The sequence below is a fragment of the Moschus berezovskii genome, chromosome 14, assembly GCF_049115385.1.
Source record: "Moschus berezovskii isolate FMDL1 chromosome 14, NW_MosBer_1.0, whole genome shotgun sequence".
In the NCBI taxonomy this organism is placed as follows: domain Eukaryota; kingdom Metazoa; phylum Chordata; class Mammalia; order Artiodactyla; family Moschidae; genus Moschus; species Moschus berezovskii.
Genome location: NC_142473.1, coordinates 50,855,614 through 50,875,909, shown reverse-complemented (window position 1 = coordinate 50,875,909; position 20,296 = coordinate 50,855,614). Strand labels below are relative to the sequence as shown.

The 20,296-nt window shown below is 44.8% G+C and overlaps 1 protein-coding gene across 2 annotated transcripts in view; it reads left to right on the top strand.

Annotated features, from left to right (window-relative positions):
* Positions 1-20,296, top strand: part of DNHD1 (dynein heavy chain domain 1) — a 67,300-nt gene that overhangs the window by 9,688 nt on the left and 37,316 nt on the right. For both annotated transcript variants that reach the window (XM_088843117.1, XM_088843118.1), the window contains 8 exons: positions 315-518; positions 599-709; positions 3,482-3,638; positions 12,155-12,409; positions 12,518-12,655; positions 12,798-12,849; positions 15,548-15,813; positions 15,904-16,147. In XM_088843117.1, the coding sequence (XP_088699243.1) occupies positions 315-518; positions 599-709; positions 3,482-3,638; positions 12,155-12,409; positions 12,518-12,655; positions 12,798-12,849; positions 15,548-15,813; positions 15,904-16,147 (1,427 nt within the window). The remainder of the gene's footprint in view (positions 1-314; positions 519-598; positions 710-3,481; positions 3,639-12,154; positions 12,410-12,517; positions 12,656-12,797; positions 12,850-15,547; positions 15,814-15,903; positions 16,148-20,296) is intronic.

Genomic DNA, 20,296 nt, shown 5'->3' with positions numbered 1-20,296 from the left:
ATAAAAGAATACTGCAGCTTACAATTGATAGCATCTTAAATTTGATGGGATGTTAGTTCTCTGCGTCTGGAGATATGAACTTCTTGGAACTGGCTAGGAGCCTTTTTCTTTCTTCCTGCCCGTTTTTGGCTTCCTTTTTCTTCTTAATATCACATCTTTCTGGTTTGAGGAGCATTCTGCTCTCTTTCCCCTCTTCCCACTGTCTTCCGCCTTCCTTTCTGCCTCCTTGTTTCCCGTTTCTGTCCTCCTTTTGTCCCTCCCTGGAGTCTGCACAAGTTCCCAAGGCCCCCACTGATCTGTGCTCTGGTTTAAAGGCCTTACAGCCTGATGGTGGTGCCACCCAACAAGGTGAATCCCGAGCACTACATCTTCTCTCCCTTTGGGGTCCTGCACGTACATCCCGTGGAGGGCAGTGAGGCGATGACACTGGGGACCTGGCACCACCACTCTGTCCTCTGGCAACAGCTCCAGCTTATTCCATTCTTCAAGTATTGCCTCTTACGCAAGGCCTTAGCCAGGTAGGTGATGGTGGGTATAGGGTTTGGGAAGAGGCATCACAAAGAGCCACAGGACACTGTCACTTCCCTCTGGTTTGTAGCTGGAAGAAGGGTGTGAAGTTGCAGAGGCTGCGCCGGCATCAGTCTTTCCTAGAGAAACACCTGCTCCTGGCTGTCCCCCACTTTGGAGCTGGGCTGCTCCATATCAGCAGGTGAGGTCTTCAAATCACAACTTCTATGGATTTTTAAAAAAATGTTTATTTATTTGGTTGCGCTGAGTCTTAGTTGAGGCATATGGGATCTAGTTCCCTGGCCAGGGATTGAATCCAACCCCACCGCATTAGGAACACAGAGTTCTTAGCCGCTGGACCACCAGGGAAGTCCCTGCAATGGACTTCTGAAAATTATTTTACAAGCAGTAATATACATGATCATTTTAGAAGATTTGGAAAATACAAAAAAAGCACAAATGAAAAACTCTTCAGTCTCACCATCTACAGATAACCATGACATTTTGTCACATATTCTTACAGTCTTTTTTCCCATCATATATACAAATGCAATCATACTTTACATGATTGTTATGTAACCAGTTTTTTCCTCTGAAAAATATATGCTGAACATATCTGCTGCTGCTGCTGCTAAGTCGCTTCAGTCATGTCCGACTCTGTGCGACCCCAAAGACGGCAGCCCACCAGGCTCCCCCATCCCTGGGATTCTCCAGGCAAGAACACTGGAGTGGGTTGCCAATTCCTTCTCCAATGCATGAAAGTGAAAAGTGAAAGTGAAGTCGCTCAGTCGTGTCCGACTCTATGTATTAATAAATTTCTATATCAACTTTCCCCAGATTGTCCAGTTATTAAATATCAAACCTGAGGATGTAATGTATGTATTTGAAACTCTGCTCTTACCATGGTATTACTTGAATTCTTTTTTTTTTTTTTTTAAGAAAAACTTAATTTCTCCTGTTTTCAGTTCTTTCTTACTTTCTCTGCACAACTCCTCAACCATTGCAGTTATCTTCTGTGATAGGAGTTGCAAGCTCAGACGCCTGCAGGGCCCAAGGAAGAGCTGTGAAATAAACACAATGGGCTGGATTCAAGACCTTAGGGAGCATGGAACTGCAGTCAGCTTTGGGATTGCACCAAAAGAGGACAGTTACTACTCAGTTCCAATTGATTCTTACCATTAGGAATATGGATCCAGCATGTCAGCCACATTATTTTTTCAAGATGACCTAGGAATCCACATTTTGTTGTAAAATCTCTTAATTTTATCTGGTTATCTTTTAATTTTTATTAAAACACCAAAAAGTTTTATTAAAACACTGTGCTGGCCAACTCTTAGTGGTACATACAAAAACCCTTTCATTCTGAATTCGGCCCATGTGCTACCAGTTCACAACCTCAGCTCTAGGTTTTCTCCAGTCTAGCTTAATCATCCGGAGAAGGCAATGGCAAGCCACTCCAGTACTCTTGCCTAGAAAATCCCATGGATGGAGGAGCCTGGTAGGCTGCAGTCCGTGGGGTCGCTAAGGGTCAGACACGACTGAGCGACTTCACTTTCACTTTTCACTTTCACACATTGGAGAAGGAAATGGCAACCCACTCCAGTGTTCTTGCCTGGAGAATCCCAGGGATGGGGGACCCTGGTGGGCTTCTGTCTATGGGGTCACACAGAGTCGGACACAACTGAAGTGACACAACAGCAGCAGCAGCAGCTTAATCATCATGGCATAATTGGCTGCACAGATTCAAATTTAAGTCCTAAACACTAACACGAGACCTTACTGTATAAGCCCCAGTTTCCTGATCTGAAAACAAAAGATTTTTACTACTCACAGCTGTTAAAAAAAAAAAGTCACTCTTTGCAACTCTTTGCAACCCTTTGGACTGTAGCCTGCCAGGCTCCTTTGTCCATAGGATTTTCCAGGCAAGAATACTAGAGTAAGTTTCCATTTCCTTCTCCAGGGGAGCTTCTTGACCCAGCGTCCCCCAAGTCTCCTGCTTTGCAGGTGGATTCTTTACTTGATGGCTTCCCTGATAGCTCAGTTGGTAAATAATCCACCTGCAATGCAAGAGACCCCGGTTCTATTCCTCGGTCGAGAAGGTCCTCTAGAGAAGAGATAGGCTACCCACTCCAGTATTCTTGGGTTTCCCTTGTGGCTCAGCTGGTAAAGAATCTGCCTGCAGTGAGGCAGACCTGGGTTCAATCCCTAGGTTGGGAAGATCCCCTGGAGAAGGGAAAGGCTGCCCACTCCAGTATTTTGGTCTGAAGAATTCCATGGACTATATAGTCCATGGGGTCACAGAGAGTAGAACACGACTGAGTGACTTTCACTTTAACTTACTTTCACTTTCTTTACTCAATGAACCAGCAGTGAGAATTAAATGAGATAGTGAATATAAAGTGCCATGTTCAGTGCCTCAGTAGGAACTGAGTAAATGATATCCATATCACCCTCTGTTTATCAGGGTGTCCATTTTTTCAAGGATATTCTGAGATGTAGATTTTTCAGGGTGGTTGCGGGGGGAATAGATAACAGAAGTGGGTTTCTTCAGGGATGGTCAGCCCATAGAGAAGTTGTAGGTTCCTCACCTTTGATTCTAAAAGCTGCCTGTCCATCTAGACTGTATAAGACCCGCGGCTTTCCTTATTCCAAGGAAGAAGCCTCTGCAGTCTCTCCTTCTAAGTCAGACACCAGAATCTCTTTGACCTTCTTTCCTGGAAGAAAGGGTTACCCAGTGTAAACATTTGTGCATACCCCAAACCTTTGCCAAAGAATTCCACAGCCAGAAACACCCTGGGCTTAAACTCTTCCAAAGAACCCTCAAGATGAGGCTGTCACTGTCGATCACTGGGAACATTATGCTCTGTCTAAACCTTTGCTCATTCTGGGGTGAGCTGGGCTTGGAATAAGTCAAAAGAGTCCAAGGAAAGAGGGCAAAGTCGCCAGCTCTGACCAGTTTAGCCCTTGATTCCAGACTTCTGCAGGAGCTGCACTCTGTGTCCTGGCTCCCCCATGAAGGAGATCAGTGCTACGAGCTGCTGGACCTGCGGCGGGCTCTAGCCAAGGAGAACCACAAGGCTCTGCGGCTGCTCTATCGCTGCCTGCGTCTCTGCACATCCATCCTTCATCTGGTAAGAGGCTCCCATTTATGGTGAGATCTTTTTCCAAGCTGAACAGGCCAGGGTTTCAGCTATCTCTTGCCTTAAGCTTCCCAGTGTGTTCTGGACTCTGCAGTGGGCTCAGAGTCTTTGTCCTGTTTACCAGCAGCAGCCTGTACTCTAGGTGGATGGATTAATAACAAATAGGCAGAGACTTAGATTCAATCTTTTCCTAAAGGCTTGAACAGAGTCAAGAAGGAACATAACAATGTCTGATTTTTAGTCATTTGTGCCAGGAGCAGTTCAGTTCAGTTCAGTTCAGTTGCTCAGTCGTGTCCAACTCTTTGCGACCCCATGAATCACAGCACGCCAGGCCTCCCTGTCCGTCACCAACTCCCGAACTTCACTCAAACTCATGTCCATCGAGTTGGTGATGCCATCCAGCCATCTCATTCTCTGTCGTCCCCTTCTCCTCCTGCCCCCAATCCCTCCCAGCATCAGAGTTTTTTCCAGTGAGTCAGCTCTTCGCTTGAGGTGGCCAAAGTATTGGAGTTTCAGCTTTAGCATCAGTCCTTCCAATGAACACCCAGGACTGATCTCCTTTAGGATGGACTGGTTGGATCTCCTTGCAGTCCAAGGGACTCTCAAGAGTCTTCTCCAGCACCACAGTTCAAAAGCATCAATGCTTCGGCGATCAGCTTTCTTCATAGTCCAACTCTCACATCCATACATGACCACTGGAAAAACCATAGCCTTGACTAGACAGACCTTTGTTGGCAAAGTAATGTCTCTGCTTTTTAATATGCTTTCTAGGTTGGTCATAACTTTCCTTCCAAGCAGTAAGTGTCTTTTAATTTCATGGCTGCAGTCAGCATCCGCAGTGATTTTGGAGCCCCAAAAAATAAACTCTGACACTGTTTCCCCATCTATTTCCCATGAAGTGATGGGACCAGATGCCATAATCTTTGTTTTCTGAATGTTGAGCTTCAAGCCAACTTTTTCACTCACCTCTTTCACTTTCATCAGGAGGCTTTTGAGTTCCTCTTCACTTTCTGCCATAAGGGTGGTGTCAACTGCATATCTGAGGTTATTGATATTTCTCCCAGCAATCTTGATTCCAGCTTGTGCTTCCTCCAGCCCAGCGTTCCTCATAATGTACTCTGCATAGAAGTTAAATAATCAGGGTGACAATATACAGCCTTGACATACTCCATTTCCTATCTGGAACCAGTCTGTTGTTCCATGTCCAGTTCTAACTGTTGCTTCCTGACCTGCATATAGGTTTCTCAAGAGGCAGGTCAGGTGGTCTGGTATTCCCATCTCTTTCAGAATTTTCCAGTTTATTGTGATCCACACAGTCAAAGGCTTTGGCATAGTCAATAAAGCAGAAATCGATGTTTTTCTGAAACTCTCTTGCTTTTTCCATGATCCAGCAGATGTTGGCAATTTGATCAGGAGCAGTAGAGAATTTGAAACTTGGGATCCTGATCTTACGTGTTTCTGGGCTTATCTCAGAACCTCTCTTGAACTTTTGATAGGTCTCCATGGCTGATAGAAGCATCCAGTCATGAAGTCCTTCCTTCTTGTGCCTACTTTACATCTGTGGTACATGCCCCCTGTGCGTGCGTGCTCAGTCTCTCAGTCGTGTCCAACTCGTTGCGACTCATGAACTGTAGCCCACCAGGCTCCTCTGTCCAGGGGATTTTCTAGGCACGAATACTGAAGGAGGTTGACATTTCCCGCTCCAGGGGATCTTCCTGTCCCAGGGATTGAACCCACATCTCCTGCGCTGCAGGCGGATTCTGTGCTGCTGAACCATTGGGGAAACCCTTCCTTATGTATACACCCATATAATAACTACCAGCAGATCAAGATATACACTGTCTATAGAACCTCAGCAAGTTCCCTGGTACTTTCTCATCAGTGCCTCCACAAAGGTAACCACTGTCATGACCTCCTCTGTCACCATAGATTAATTTTGTCTGATTTGAAATTTCACGTACTCTTTTTTGGTCTGGCTTTTTTTCACCTCACATTGTGTTCGTGAGATTTATCCATAGCACTGTAGGTGGTGGTGGTTCACTCTTTTGCATTGCTGTGTAGCATTTTACTATACAAATGTGCCACAATTTATTTGTTAATTCTCTTGTTGATGGATATTTGTGTTAGTTCCAGTTTTTTACTATTGTGAATAATCGTATGAAGTTTGTATGTGTTTTGTTCGACATAAACCCTCATTCCTTTGGGGTATATATTCCAGGTGTGGAATTGCTAGAATAGGGTTTAGGTATGTTTAACAGTGCCAGACAGTTTTCTAGAGTAGTTGTACCAGTTTATATTCCCATCGGACTTCTAGTTGTCCTGTGATCTCATCAGCACTTGAGAGTGTTGAGGTTTTAAATTTTAACCAGATTGGTGAGTGTATGGTTTTAGTTTGTGTTTCTATGATCACCAGTGATGTTGAGCATCCTTTCAAATGTTTATTGGCCATTTTGGTACTCTCTTCTGTGACGTATTTAACTCTTGTTCAGTTTTGATTGGGTTGTCTGTTAATTTGTAGTTCTTTTATATATTCTGCATATAAGTCTGGTATCAAATGTATAAATATTGTGGACATTTATCCCAGTCTGTGGTTTGCCTTTTTACTGTTTTAATAGTGTCTTTTGATGAGCACAAGTTCTTATTTTCTTGAAGTTCATTTTATGATTATTTTTTGGTTAGTGTCCTTTGGGTTCTGGCTTAAGAAATCTTTGCCTATCCCGTATTCTCCTATATTTTCTTCTAGAAATTTTATTACCTTATCATTTACATTCAGTTGTATGACCCATTTCAAATTATTTTTCCTGTATAGTGTGAGGTGATAGTCAAGTTTTATTTTTCTCATTTATGGAAAAGACTTTCCTTTCCTACTAAATTACAGTGGTGTCTTCTTCTTAAATCAGACGATTGTGCATGTGTGGGCCTGTTTCTGGACTCTCTTCTGCTCCATTAATCTGTTTGTCTATTCTAATTATTGTAGCTTCATAATAAGTCTTAATATCTGGTATTGTAAGACCTACAGCTTTTTGTTATTCAAGATTTCCCTAGCTATTCTAGGTTCTTTTAATTCCTATATGCATTTTAAGATCAGCTTGTTAATTTCCAAAAAAAAAATACCTTACTGGAATTTTTTTTTTTTATTTGCTTGCTTTAAATCTATAGATCAATTTGGGGGAGAATTGATATCGTAACAATATTTAGTTTCCTAATCCATGACATGGATGTATTGATTTATTTTGGTTTCTTTAATTACTTTTGACAAGATTTTGCAGGTTTCCTGTAGAGGTCTTGAACATATTTGTGTTCATTAGATTTATTGCTAGATACTAGGCATTTTTTGTTGCTATTATAAATGGTATTTTAAAACATTGCTATTTTCTGATAGTTGCTATACCATACACAAAAATTAATTCATGGTGGGTAAAAGACAGTAAGTGTAAAAAGAAAATTTAAAAAGCTTTCAGAAGGTAACATGAGATATTTTTATCATCCCAGGGTTTCTTAAAACAGAAAAATTAAAAGCCATAAAAAAGTGTCTATATTAAAATTAACTTTTTAAAAATCACCATGGAAAAAATGAAAGGACAATCAAATGAAACACTTGCCACTTCCTGTGCTGCTATGTGGAGTGGAATGGAACCAGTCCCTGTTGGCAGTCACCCCAAAGGTGGGGTGCAAGGGCAGTAAGACAGAATTCAGTGATCATCACAGCTGGCAACTGAACTGTTATAGAACCAAGCTTATAATCTGTGCTAAATAAAAGTATGCGGCTGTCCATTAAAATGTAGCATTATTGAATAACTCAGATAGATTAGAAACAAATAATGATATTATATGTGAGTGTTTTAGATATTCATCAATTTTTAAGGAAGTTTCCATCAACTCCTAGTTAAGAGGTTTTTTTTCATGAATGGGTATTGAATTTTGTCCAGTGATTTTTTTTTTCTTCTTCTTCTGTTTAGATGATCATGTAATTTTTCTCCTTGAGTCTGTTTATATGGTGAATTGTCAGTGTTAGACCACCTTTGCATTACTGGTATAAACCCATTTCCTTCCTTCCTCCTTCCCTCCTTCAGTAGTTGAGGCGTGGGCTTAACTGTTCCTTGGGATGTGAGATCTTACTTCCCTGACCAGGGCTCGAACCTGCATCTCTGAATTGTAAGGCAGATTCTTAATCACTGGACCTTCAGGGAAGTCCCCTAACCAGCACTCCTGATTCCTTGTTTCCTGCTGTTTTTTTTTTTCCACAGTTCTCATAATTTTTGTATACAATATAAATTTACTATTTATGTTTATTGTATATTATTTATTATGTTATGGTAGGTACTCCAACACAATGGTAGGAATTTTTATCTGTTTCATTAACTAGTATGTTTCTATTACTTATTGTAGTGTATGACATACAGTAGGTGCTCAGTGAGTATTTGTTGACTGAATGAATGCCAAGTTGAGTTTGTATCTATATCTTTCTCCCAAGCAGAATAAAGCCTTGGCATTCTTCTAATTTTCTTTTTCTCCTCTCCCTACCCTCCACCCTTCTCATTATGCTTTTTTTGATATCTCCTGGAATTTTAGTCCTACATTGTTACAAACATTTTTGTTTTATGGCATCTCATTTAGAATCAACAATATATTTCAAAATTTTTTGGTTTTATTTTTATTTTTTTGCTCATTACAACTTCTTGTAGACCACTTTATTGCCTTGTATTCATTTTCTTCTGTCAGAAATATACTTCTTTTTTTTTTTCCAGAGAGAATCTGTGGATGGTAAATTTTTAGAGTCCTTGTGTATCTAAAAATGTCTTTATTCATCTTCAAACTTCAGTGATACTGTGGCTAGATATGGAATTCTAGGTTTTTAAAATCTCCTTAGAACTTTAAATATATTGCCCCTAGTGGTAAGGTTTTAAAAATGGATACTGATTATGTTCTGTTGTAGTTATTATTGTTGTTAGTTTTTTTTAAGAATTTCCATTTTCTCTCTATTTTAATTTTTTGAAGTATAGTTGATTTACAAGGTTTCTTTACCAACTGAGTTTATCAGAGAAGCCCCATTAGAAATCTCGTTAGAACTTTAAAGATAATGCCCCTCAGTTCAGTTCAGTCACTCAGCCATGTCCGACTCTTTGCGACCCCATGGACTGCAGCACACCAGGCTTTCCTGTCCATCACCAGTTCCCGGAGCTTACACAAACTCATGTCCATCAAGTCAGTGATGCCATCCAACCCTCTCATCCTCTGTCATCCCCTTCTCCTTCTGCCTTCACTCTTTCCCTGCATCAGGGTCTTTTCTAGTAAGTCAGTTCTTCATATCAGGTGGTCAGAGTATTAGAGTTTCAGCTTCAGCATCAGTCCTTCCGATGAATATTCAGGACTGATTTCCTTTAGGTTTGACTGGTTTGATCTCCTTGCAGTCCAAAGGACTCTCAAGTGTCTTCTCCAACACCACAAGTCAAAAGTATCAATTCTTCAGCGCTCAGCTTTCTTTATGGTCCAACTCTCACATCCATACATGACTACTGGAAAAACCATGGATTTGACTAGACAGGCCTTCATTGGCAAAGTAATGTCTCTGCTTTTTAATATGCTGTCTGGGTTTATCATAGCTTTTCTTCCAAGGAGCAAATGTCTTTTAATTTCATGGCTGTAGTCACCATCTGCAGTGATTTTGGAGCCCCGAAAAATAAAGTCTGTCACTATTTTAATTGTTTCCCCATCTATTTGCCGTGAAGTGATTGGATCAGATGCCATGACCTTAGTTTTCTGAATGTTGATTTTTAAGCCAACTTTTTCACTCTCCTCTTTCACTTTCATCAAGAGGCTCTTTAGTTCTTCTTTGCTTTCTTCCACAAGGGTGGTGTCATATCTGAAGTTATTGATATTTCTGCATATCTGCATATCTGAGGTTATTGATATTTCTCCCGGCCAAATTGATTCCAACTTGTGTTTCATCCAGCCTGGCATTTCACATGATGTACTCTGCACATAAGTTAAATAACCTGGGTGAAAATATGCACCCTTGATGTACTTCTTTCCCGATTTGGAACCAGTCTGTTGTTCCATGTCCAGTTCTAACTGTTGCTTCTTGACCTGCATACAGATTTCTCAGGAGGCAAGTATGGTGCTCTGGTATTCCCATCTCTTGAAGAATTTTCCAGTTTGTTGTGATCCACAGAGTCAAAGGCTTTGGCATAGTCAATAAAGCAGAAGTAGATTTTTTTCTGGAACTCTCTTGCTTTTTTGATGATCCAACAGATGTTGGCAATTTGATCTATGGTTCCTCTGCCTTTTCTAAATCCAGCTTGAACATCTGGATTCTCACGCTTCATGTACTATTGAAGCCTGGCTTGGAGAATTTTGAGCATTACTTTGCTAGCTAGAGTGAGATGAGTCCTATTGTGCGGTAGTTTGAACATTCTTTGGCATTGCCTTTGTTTGGGATTAAAATGAAAACTGACCTTTTCCAATCTGTGGCCACTGCTGAGTTTTCCAAATTTGCTGGCATATTGAGAGCAGCAGTTTCATAGAATCATCTTTTAGGATTTGAAATAGCTGAACTGGAATTCCATCACCTCCACTAGCTTTGTTCGTAGTGATACTTGCTAAGGCCTACTTGACTTCATATTCCAGGGTGTCTGGCTCTAGGTGAATGATCCCGCCATCATGGTTATCTGGGTCATGAAGATCTTTTTTGTGTAGTTCTCCTGTGTATTCTTGCCACCTCTTCTAAATATCTTCTAATTGCATTATGTCCATACGTTTCAGTCCTTTATTGTACCCATCTTTGCATGAAGTATTCCTTTGGTATCTCTAATTCTTTTGACGAGATCTTTAGTTCTTCCCATTCTCTTGTTTTCTTCTATTTCTTTGCATTGATATAATGTCCCTAGTGGTAAGGTTTTAAATAGATTATACTCTATTGTAGTAATTATTGTTGTTGTTAGTGTTTTTTTTAGAATCTCCATTTTCTATTTTTATTATTTAATTTTTATTGATGTATAGTTGATTCACAATGTTGTGCCAATCTCTGCTGTACAGCAAAGTGACTCAGTTTTACACACACACACACACACATATATGTACATTCTTTTTTAAATATTATTTGCCATTATAGTTTATCCCAGGGTATTGAATATAGTTCCCTGTGCTATACAGTAGGACCTTGTTGTTCATGGTTTTATCCTAGGTGTCACTCAGTAAGTCCTCTCAATGTGAGATGATACCTTCTTTTTACAAACATTTACAATGGAACTAGCCATGCCAGGCTCTGTGTTAAGCAGTTAGGGTTACGTGTGACAGAAGCAAATAAGGAGTAAATTCCTTGGAGAATTTTCAGTGTAGTGGACGAGTCACACGAATTGATAATGGTGCACTGGACTAAGGACTATGGTACAGGAGCCACTGGGTATTGAGAGCATCGCTAGAGCATGGAAGAGGATACCTCGCCAAGTATCCAAGGCAGGTGTGTATACGACATGCCTAACTTAGGTTTCAACTGCCTTATGTCTGGGTCTCAGAAGACTAGGATCTGAGCTCAGAGTGAGCAGAATACAATTCATAGCTACCTCATAGTTCTCACCACAAGCTCTGGTGAGCATCAAAAAGGATAGGAGAGCAGCAGGGACAAAAGGGTCCATCTGGCCAAACATACCTTCCTGGTGTCTCCCCTCTGTTCCTCATCAGGACAGGCCAGAGAGGTGGCAACTACAGCACTCTTGTAGGCTGAGGAACTTCCCAGTTGTGAGATGAACCCGTAAAGAGGCTCCCAGGCTTTTATCCCACATTTCCCATCCCCCACTAGAAAGTCTATGTCAGTGGCCAGAGAGCACTTCTGCTCTCACAGGAGGCTGTGTTATGCTGGTCAGATGCCATATCACCCAGGCCTAGTGACCGGACACCATAACCTGAAATAATTGCTGAGCCTTATTTGTTGAATATCTTTTTTTTTTTCTTTGTCTAATCTATGCATGGCCAATCTCTCTATTTACACAGGCACAAACTTTCTATTTGAATTGCCCCCCCGGGGCATTGGAGGATACCCTGGTTTGATTCCTGAGTTGGGAAAATTCGCTCGAGAAGGGATAGGTTACCCACTCCAGTATTCTTGGGCTTCCCTAGTGGCTCAGATGGTAAAGAATCCACCTCCAATGCAGAAGACCTGAGTTCAATCCCTGGTTTGGGAAGATCCCCTGGAGAAGGGAATAGCTACCCACTCTGGCTTAGAGAATTCCAAGACTGAGCAACTTTCACTTCACTGGGGGCATTTGGCAGACAGGCCTGGCCTTTCAAATCAACTCATTGCAGCCTCTCAATATATGTTCTCCGTTTCACATCTTCTCTGGTCACTTAAAGATTTCCAGGGCCCGTCTCTACTAAGAAGCCGCCCTCCATCTGCATATCTAGGATTGAGGTTTTAGACTCTGAGACCCAAGAGCTTTGCAACAGACCAGTGGGTGGCCAGTTAGGTCTCCATCCCCCTTTCTCCAGTGAACTTTCCACTCTCCTGACAGATCCACGAGGATACATACCACATGCAACAGGGCCTGCAGGAGCGACTGAAAAACTGCAAGAGGATCAGGACAGACCAGACCTCTGTGTACCTTCAGAAGGTGCAGTGCCAGCAGCTGGAGCAGAAGCTGAAGCAGGCGGAGGCCTGGTTGCTGCAGATGGGACAGCTGGCCCGCTTGGTAGACTATATGATCTGCCAGAACCTTGTGTCCATCATAGAGGAGGAGATAACCTCTTTTGTGGCCAACATCCTGCAAGTGAGGTGGTGGGTAGCATGTGGGAAGGTGGGCAGGCAGTCAGGGGCTGACTGGCGGGGAGCAAGTACTGCCCTCGGCCCCACAACCTCTCCTGACCTTTCTTTACAGGCCCCAAGGCAGAAACCCCTTCTCTCAGCACAGCTGGTCTTTGACAGTCATGGTCAGCTGTCTCATGAGCCCCGTATTGAAAATATGATCCAGATTTTAACTGAGGGCCTAAGGTCAATGAAGGCCTCTGCCCTGAAGGTATTCTGGCTTGGGCAGGGGGCTGACTGGAGGAATTCCCTACAGGGAATACCCTGTTCCTATCATCTAGAATCAGAAGCTCTCAGCCTGGTCTGAACCCTCATTGTTTGCTCTTTTTGCCCCTTTGCACTTTGGCATGAAGGTAATACAGTCTACAGACCTGAAGACCTTCTGGGATTCCCTGTATATTGAAGGTATTTAAAGAGTTGTGACCAACCTAGATAGCATATTAAAAAGCAGAGACATTGCTTTGCCAACAAAGGTCCGTCTAGTCAAAGCTATGGTTTTTCCAGTGGTCATGTATGGATGTGAGAGTTGGACTGTGAAGAAAGCTGAGGGCCGAAGAATTGATGCTTTTGAACTGTGTTGCTGGAGAAGACTCTTGAGAGTCCCTTGGACTACAAGGAGATCCAACCAGTCCATCCTAAAGGAGACCAGTCCTGGGTGTTCATTGGCAGGACTGATGCTTAGGCTGAAACTCCAATACTTTGGCCACCTCATGCGAAGAGTTGACTCACTGGAAAAGACTCTGATGCTGGGAGGGATTGGGGGCAGGAGGAGAAGGGGATGACAGAGAATGAGATGGTTGGATGGCATCACCCACTCGATGGACATGAGTTTTGAGTGAACTCCGGGAGTTGGTGATGGACAGGGAGGCCTGGCGTGCTGTGATTCATGGGGTCGCAAAGAGTCAGACACGACTGAGCGACTGAACTGAACTGAACTGACAGAGGCAGTGGGGAGGAAGGGTGGAAGGAGGGAGAAAAGCACGTGCAATGTCCTAATGGCCATAGAGTCAAGCACTGGACATGGATGGAGCAGCTGTAACCTGGGTCTGAACACACGTTGGGGGGTAGGAGGGTAGAGGCATGTTTTTGCTCCTTGTGTGTGTGCCAGTGGAATTTTGTGATGGATGGGTGCATTGTATGTGAGAGAAGAGAGTCAAAGATAACTTCAAAGTTTTTGACTGGACAACCTGAAAGAATGGAGTTCCCATTTACTGAAGTTGGTAGACTGCATGAGGAGCAATTTGGAGGGGAGTGTGTGGAGATCAGAGCCCATTTGGGGCTGTTAAAAATTTGAGGTGCATGGTAGGCATCTAGGTAGAGATGTGGACTAGGCAGTTGTTTTAATGGGATTGGGATTCAGGGAGGGATCTGAGTTAGACACAAATTCCAGAGAAAATAGATGGTATTTAAAATGATGAAACTGGGTTAGTTCTAGAAAGTGAGTCCTGATAGGGAAGGGAAGAGATCTGAGGACTTGCCCTGGGGAGGGAGCACCGTGGTGTTTACATGTTTGGTGTATGAGTCTAATTTATGAACATTTTGATGCCTCTTCTCCCTTTTTGTGCAAATCTTAACGCAAATACCGAAGTTGGCGATTAACCAGTTTCTAAGAATTAAAGCCATGAAATTAAAAGACGCTTACTCCTTAGAAGGAAAGTTATGACCAACCTTGATAATATATTAAAAAGCAGAGATATTACTTTGCCAACAAAGATCCGTCTAGTCAAGGCTATGGTTTTTCCTGTGGTCATGTATGGATGTGAGAGTTGGACTGTAAAGAAAGCTGATCGCCGAAGAATTGATGCTTTTGAACTGTGGTGCTGGAGAAGACTCTTGAGAGTCCCTTGTACCGCAAGTAGATCCAACCAGTCCATTCTAGGGGAGATCGATCCTGGGTGTTCATTGGAAGGACTGATGCTAAAGCTGAAACTGCAATACTTTGGCCATCTCGTGAGACGAGTTGACTCACTGGAAAAGACTCTGATGCTGGGAAAGGTTGGGGGCTGGAGGAGAAGGGGACGACCGAGAATGAGATGGCTGGATGGCATCACCGACTCTGTGGACATGAGTTTGAGTGAACTCCGGGAGTTGGTGATGGACAGGGAGGCCTGGCGTGCTGTGATTCATGGGGTTGCGGAGAGTCGGACACGACTGAGCGACTGAACTGAACTGAAGAATTAAAGCGAAGGCTAGGTTCAAGGATATTCCTTAAGACAGGTGCTGAGGACTGGCTTGATCAGCTTCCTTCCCCACCTCCTCCTCTGTTCTGCATTTCTGAAACTGCATTTCTCAGACCTCCTTGAGGCTGGGCTGCTGCTGCTGCTAAGTCGCTTCGGTCGTGTCTGACTCTCTGCGACCCCACAGACGGCAGCCCGCCAGGCTCCCCTGTCCCTGGGGTTCTCCAGGCAAGAACACTGGAGTGGATTGCCATTTCCTTCTCCAATCCTTGAGGCTGGGAGTCATAGGTTATTTAGAGCTATATGTGACTTCAGTTCAGAATTGAGGTAAGTAGGGGAGAGAGGCAGGACGCATGCCATCTGTTCTGCTGGTGGGGCTCGTAATCATTTATGATCATGTGTTTATGTAGCTGGTGGTATGGCGATGACATCCCAATTTGCCAGGCGGCACAAATCCCTAGACACTTGGCCTAGAGTGGTTTTGTTTTTTCAGTTCTTGCAGTCATTCACAGCTCACATAATTTTATAAAATAATTGCTAATACTGGGCTACTTATACTGGGTTTCCCTGGATTGGGAAGATCCCCTGGAGAAGGGAATGGCTACCCAATCCAGTATTCTTGCCTGGAGAATCCATGGACAGAGGTGCCTGGCAGGCTACAGTCAATGGGGTCGCAAAGAGTTGGACACGACTGAGCGACTAACGCTTTCACTGCATATGCTAGCTAGAGTAAATTTTGCTGTCTGTGTCTGAACCCTAACAGATTCCCTGGCACTATGTTTATGATATAGATGTATGTGTAAACTCACTCATGAACAGAGAATGTGTAATGTGTGTAATGTGTGTGTCCACACTCAGGGTAGAGGGAGAGGTTGTGTGTGCCCCTGGAGGGCACTCATGGACAATCATGGTATGTCCCCCACTAGACGAAGATGAAGAGGACTACTCAGACTCAGACTTCGTGATTCCCAAGTTCCAGGGCCAGCCCAGCGATGCTGTGGACGTCTTCTGTGGCCCGAATATAGGATTGGTGTGGCCCTGGAAGTCTCGCACAGTTACTGAAGCCCTGGAGGTCCATGGGCACCGGCTTCGGGGCCAGTACTTACCCCTTGATTATAAGCAGCTGCGAGAGGACCTGGACAAGAGCTCCCAAATCCAGCAGGCGCTGGCTATCCAACAGGCCCTGCTGGAGGTGAGGACAGAGGTTTAAGGAATAGGGTGGTGGCTGCCAGTTCCTGTCACAGCCACCCACCTCTGCCCTAAGCCCCTCATCTGCCTCTAGGACATGCTGCAGGAGGTGCAGGAATTCTGCAGGGATTATCACTGGATGACAGGCATTTATGAGTTCCTGCAAGCCTGGGGGTGTCAAAAGTTGGAGTCTATGAGAGGTTATCCTGTCAAGGACTACGTGATGCTGGTGACTCGCCTGAACGCTTGGCAGGCCCAAGTCTCCAGGATACCCCTAGAGTTGATCACAAGAGGCAAGCTGCTGCTTCTAAGCTGCTGCGATATACGGGCAGAGATGGGTGAGTGCTGCTTAGCCTCCCTTCTTGTTTTTTTAAAATTGTATTTATTTATTCGTTTGTGGCCGAGCTGGGCCTTCGTTGCTGCCTGCTGCGGCCTTTCTCTGCTTGCAGCGAGTGGGGGCTACTCTTGGGTTTCGGTCTCCCTCTTGAGTAGGGGCTTTTCACTGCGGTGGTCTCTCTTGCCGTGGAGCACAGGTTCTAGCCACGCGGGCATCAGTACTTGCAGCATGCGTGTGTGCTCAGTTGCTAAGTCATGTCTGACTCTCTGCAACCCTTATGAACTGTATTCTGCCAACCTCCTCTGTCCACAGGATTTCCCAGGCAAGCATACTGGAGTGGGTTGCCATTTCCTCCTCCAGGGGATCTTCCTGACCCAGGGAGGGATCGAACCTGCATCTCCTGTCTCCTGGTTTGTCAGGAGGCTTCTTTAACTACTGAGCCACCTGTGAAGCCCGGTAGTTGCATCCTCACTAGTTGTGGCATGTGGGTACAGTTTCCCCATGGCATGTGGAGTCCAGGGATGGAACCTGTGTCCCCTGCACTGGCAGATATTTCCTAACCACTGGACCACCAGCGAAGTCCTATCCTCCCTTCTCTCCTTCCCCTTCTGTACCTTATCCACACGGCCCTCCTTGGGCCTTCAGTGTCCCCTAGAGACCTTTGGTGCAGGAACTAGCAGAGCCTCCCAAAGGCCCAGGTCCCATCCTTCCCTTTGCCAACTGTCTGCTACAGGGGACGGCCTCTCCATCTGTTTTGGCCCAGCTCATCCCCCATACTTCTCAGGAAAGTTGTCTGTGTCACCCGACATTTTCTGTTCTTATGGTGTGGAAGTCGTCAGACCAAATGTGACTGAGGAAGATCTTTGCTTGCGCCTTAGGCTAGGAGAACTCAGTTTCTTTCCTGAGATTCTCAGGAATCAAGGGTGCCCTCTCTCCACATGTAGCAGTCAAAACTGACACCACGATTTGTATGTATAAAAAGTTACTCTCTTTAACTGATCTTGGCTTGTTCTGTAGCTTTAAATTCTGCTGATGGTGAAAGAACAGACAGTTGGCCCTCCATATCTGTATGTTCTATGTCTGTGGGTAAAATTCCAGAAAGTCCCAAAAAAGCAAAAGTTGAACCGACAACTGTTTATGTAGCATTTACACTGTATTTACAACTATTTACATAGCATTTACATCGTTTTAGGTTTTATAAGTAAACTAGAGATGATTTAAGGGGCTTCGCATGCGGTGCTAGTGGTAAAGAATCTGCCTACCAATGCAGAAGACATAAGGGATGCAGGCTCAATCCCTGGGTTGGGAAGATCTCCTGGGGGAAGGCATGACAACCCATGCCTGGAGAGTCCCATGGACAGAGGAGCCTGATGGGCTACAGTCCATAGGGTCGCACAGAGTCGGACATGACTGAAGTGACTTAGCACACAGCACCGAGATGATTTAAAGTACACGGGGACATGTATAGGTTATATGCAAATACTATGCCATTTTATAAGGGAACTGAGCATGTGTGGATTTTGGTATCCTTGGGGGTCCTAGAACCAATTCCCCTAAGGACAACTGTATTCCAATTGAAAATGAACACATTTTTTTTTTCATTTAAAGTAGGACTTTGGTCTAATTCAGTCTATTTGGGGTAATTGGTCAATTCAAAATTCATACCACGGTTCTGGGTTCTGTTTCTCAAGCATCCTCAGCTCCTTTTCCTCCCCAGGGTGGCACCTGGCATTGGAGAGGGCTTCGGGGCCATGTGCTCTTCTTGGCTGGCTTCTGTTGACTTCCCTGAAGTCTCTGCCCTCCTTCTGACCTTGCTGCTTCCGGCGCAGCTGCGTCCTGAGCTGGGGTAGCTGGCCTGTGTTCTCTTGGCTGGTAGGAGCCCAGAGTGTCCGCCCTTGCTGACCTGGCTCTGCATTGGCTCCTGCTGACCCCGCATGTCCTCGGGGTTTTAGTGAACCCTTCATCCAGTCTTTGTCCCAGGCTGGCCACCCCCATAGCTTCTGCTGAAGGGCCCTCACCTCTCAACCCAGGAACACCATCTGGGCCTGCTGGCTATCAGCTCTCTGCTGTCTCCTGTGTCCACTGCCGTCTGGGAGCTGTGGGGTCTTGGGAACGTTGTATTTGATCCTCTTTCTGCCACATCACATCACACCCTGGTTTCTGCTCTGCTGTGACTGTCTCATGTCACACGAGTATAAGGGCGCCTGCAAGAGGGTCATCTCCCCAAAGTGATTACATGGAAAGCGGAGCTCAGGCCCACTGTGCTGTCTATTCCCCCCTCAGCCCATCTCAGTTTCCCACTTCAGGTGTCTACCTTCCCACCCGAGGCCAAGGCCCAGTTGTTGGTCTCGCTGGATCTCTGAGAAGTCTGGTTTAAGACGTAGTCTCATTCCTCTTTCCTCATCTTCCCTTCCTATGGGAAGCGTGTCTCACACTGCTGTTTGCTGGCTAAGTGCCTCCACCCAGGAGATGGCTGTCGAGAGACACAGAGCACAGTAGATTGGGAAAATGGTTCCTCTAGGAAATTGAGAGGTTGTTCTATTTTGTGACCTAACAACCCCAGATGGCAGTATCTGCTTCCTGCAGAGACTAGGTACTTCCAGACCCATGCCCTCTAGGCCTGCTTGGTTTATGAAGGTGGGAGGCCTTGGAGCTGGGCCTCAAAGTGCTTGCTTGCCTAGCTCTCCCTGCCTTTGCCCCTCCACAGATGAAAGCACAGGCCTCCTTAGGTATCTCCTGGGTGACAGAACTCCCCACTCCTATCCCCACCCTCCCTCCTAAATGTACAGAGGGTTTAGGCTGGCCAGGCAGAAGCAGGAGGGCCTGTGACTGGCCTGCTTTCTTTCTGACCCTGGTTGCAGTGGGCTTTGCTCCACTCTTGCTCAAGAAGTTGGTATTCTTTCTAATTTGTTGACTTCTTTGTCCTTAATCCAAGGTCAACTGACCTCTTTAAGAGGAACAGATGGAGAGAGAAAAGCGCTGGGTTCAGAACTGCGGCTCTGATTTTACTGGTTTGCGTGACTTCATATCACTGAGCTTCAGTTTCTTTATTTGTAACATGGACATAATAATGTAGCCACTCACTGGGTTATGGGAAGGAGGATTAAATGAGACACTATTTGCATGATTCCTAGCACTGACTATCAGTTCATTTCATTTCAGTTCAGTCGCTCAGTCGTGTCCGACTCTCCACGACCCCATGAATCACAGCACGCCAGGCCTCCCTGTCCATCACCAACTCCCGGAGTATACTCAAACGCATGTCCACAGAGTCGGTGATGCCATCCAGCCATCTCATTCTCTGTCGTCCCCTTCTCCTCCCGCCCCCAACCTTCCCAGCATCAGGGTCTTTTCCAGTGAGTCAACTCGTTGTATGAGGTGGCCAAAGTATTGCAGTTTCAATAGTCCTTCCAATGAACACCCAGGATTGATCTCCTTTAGAATGGACTGGTTGGATCTCCTTGCAGTCCAAGGGACTCTCAAGAGTCTTCTCCAACACCACAGTTCATTGACTATGGCATGCAGCAAATGCTTAATTTTTTTTTTTCATTTCACCTTGTTCCCTTCTGTTCACTTTCATCCTTCTTTCATCCTTCTAGTTTTATGTATTTATCCTGAGACTTTGCTCCTCTTCTATCTGGGCTCCCTTTAATAGAGAATGATAATGAGTTGGCCTCAACAGAAACTTGAGTTCGTACTTTTCTCACCCATCTCCCTAACTCCACCACATCCAACCTGTCATCAAATCCTTTCCATTCTTCTGCCTCCTAAGTATTTCTCAAAGGTGTTTTCCCATCCATCTCCAACTTGCAACCCCGAGGAACCCTGGTATTTTATCAGTCACTGCTCCTTCTTACCACATGGTGTCACTGTTGAGCTCTTGGTCTTCACCAACCTGGTGCTGCTGATCAGAAAGCAGCACCATTGCCGTGGTCTAGTTACTGTCAGTGGAGAAGGAAATGGCAACCCACTCCAGTGTTCTTGCCTGGAGAATCCCAGGGATGGGGGGAGCCTGGTGGGCTTCCGTCTGTGGGGTCACACAGAGTCGGACACGACTGAAGTGACTTAGCAGCAGCAGCAGCAGCAGTTACTGTCAGAGGCCAGAGGGACGGTTTGGAAAAGGATGAGTTCACATCTTTGTGTTCTGTTC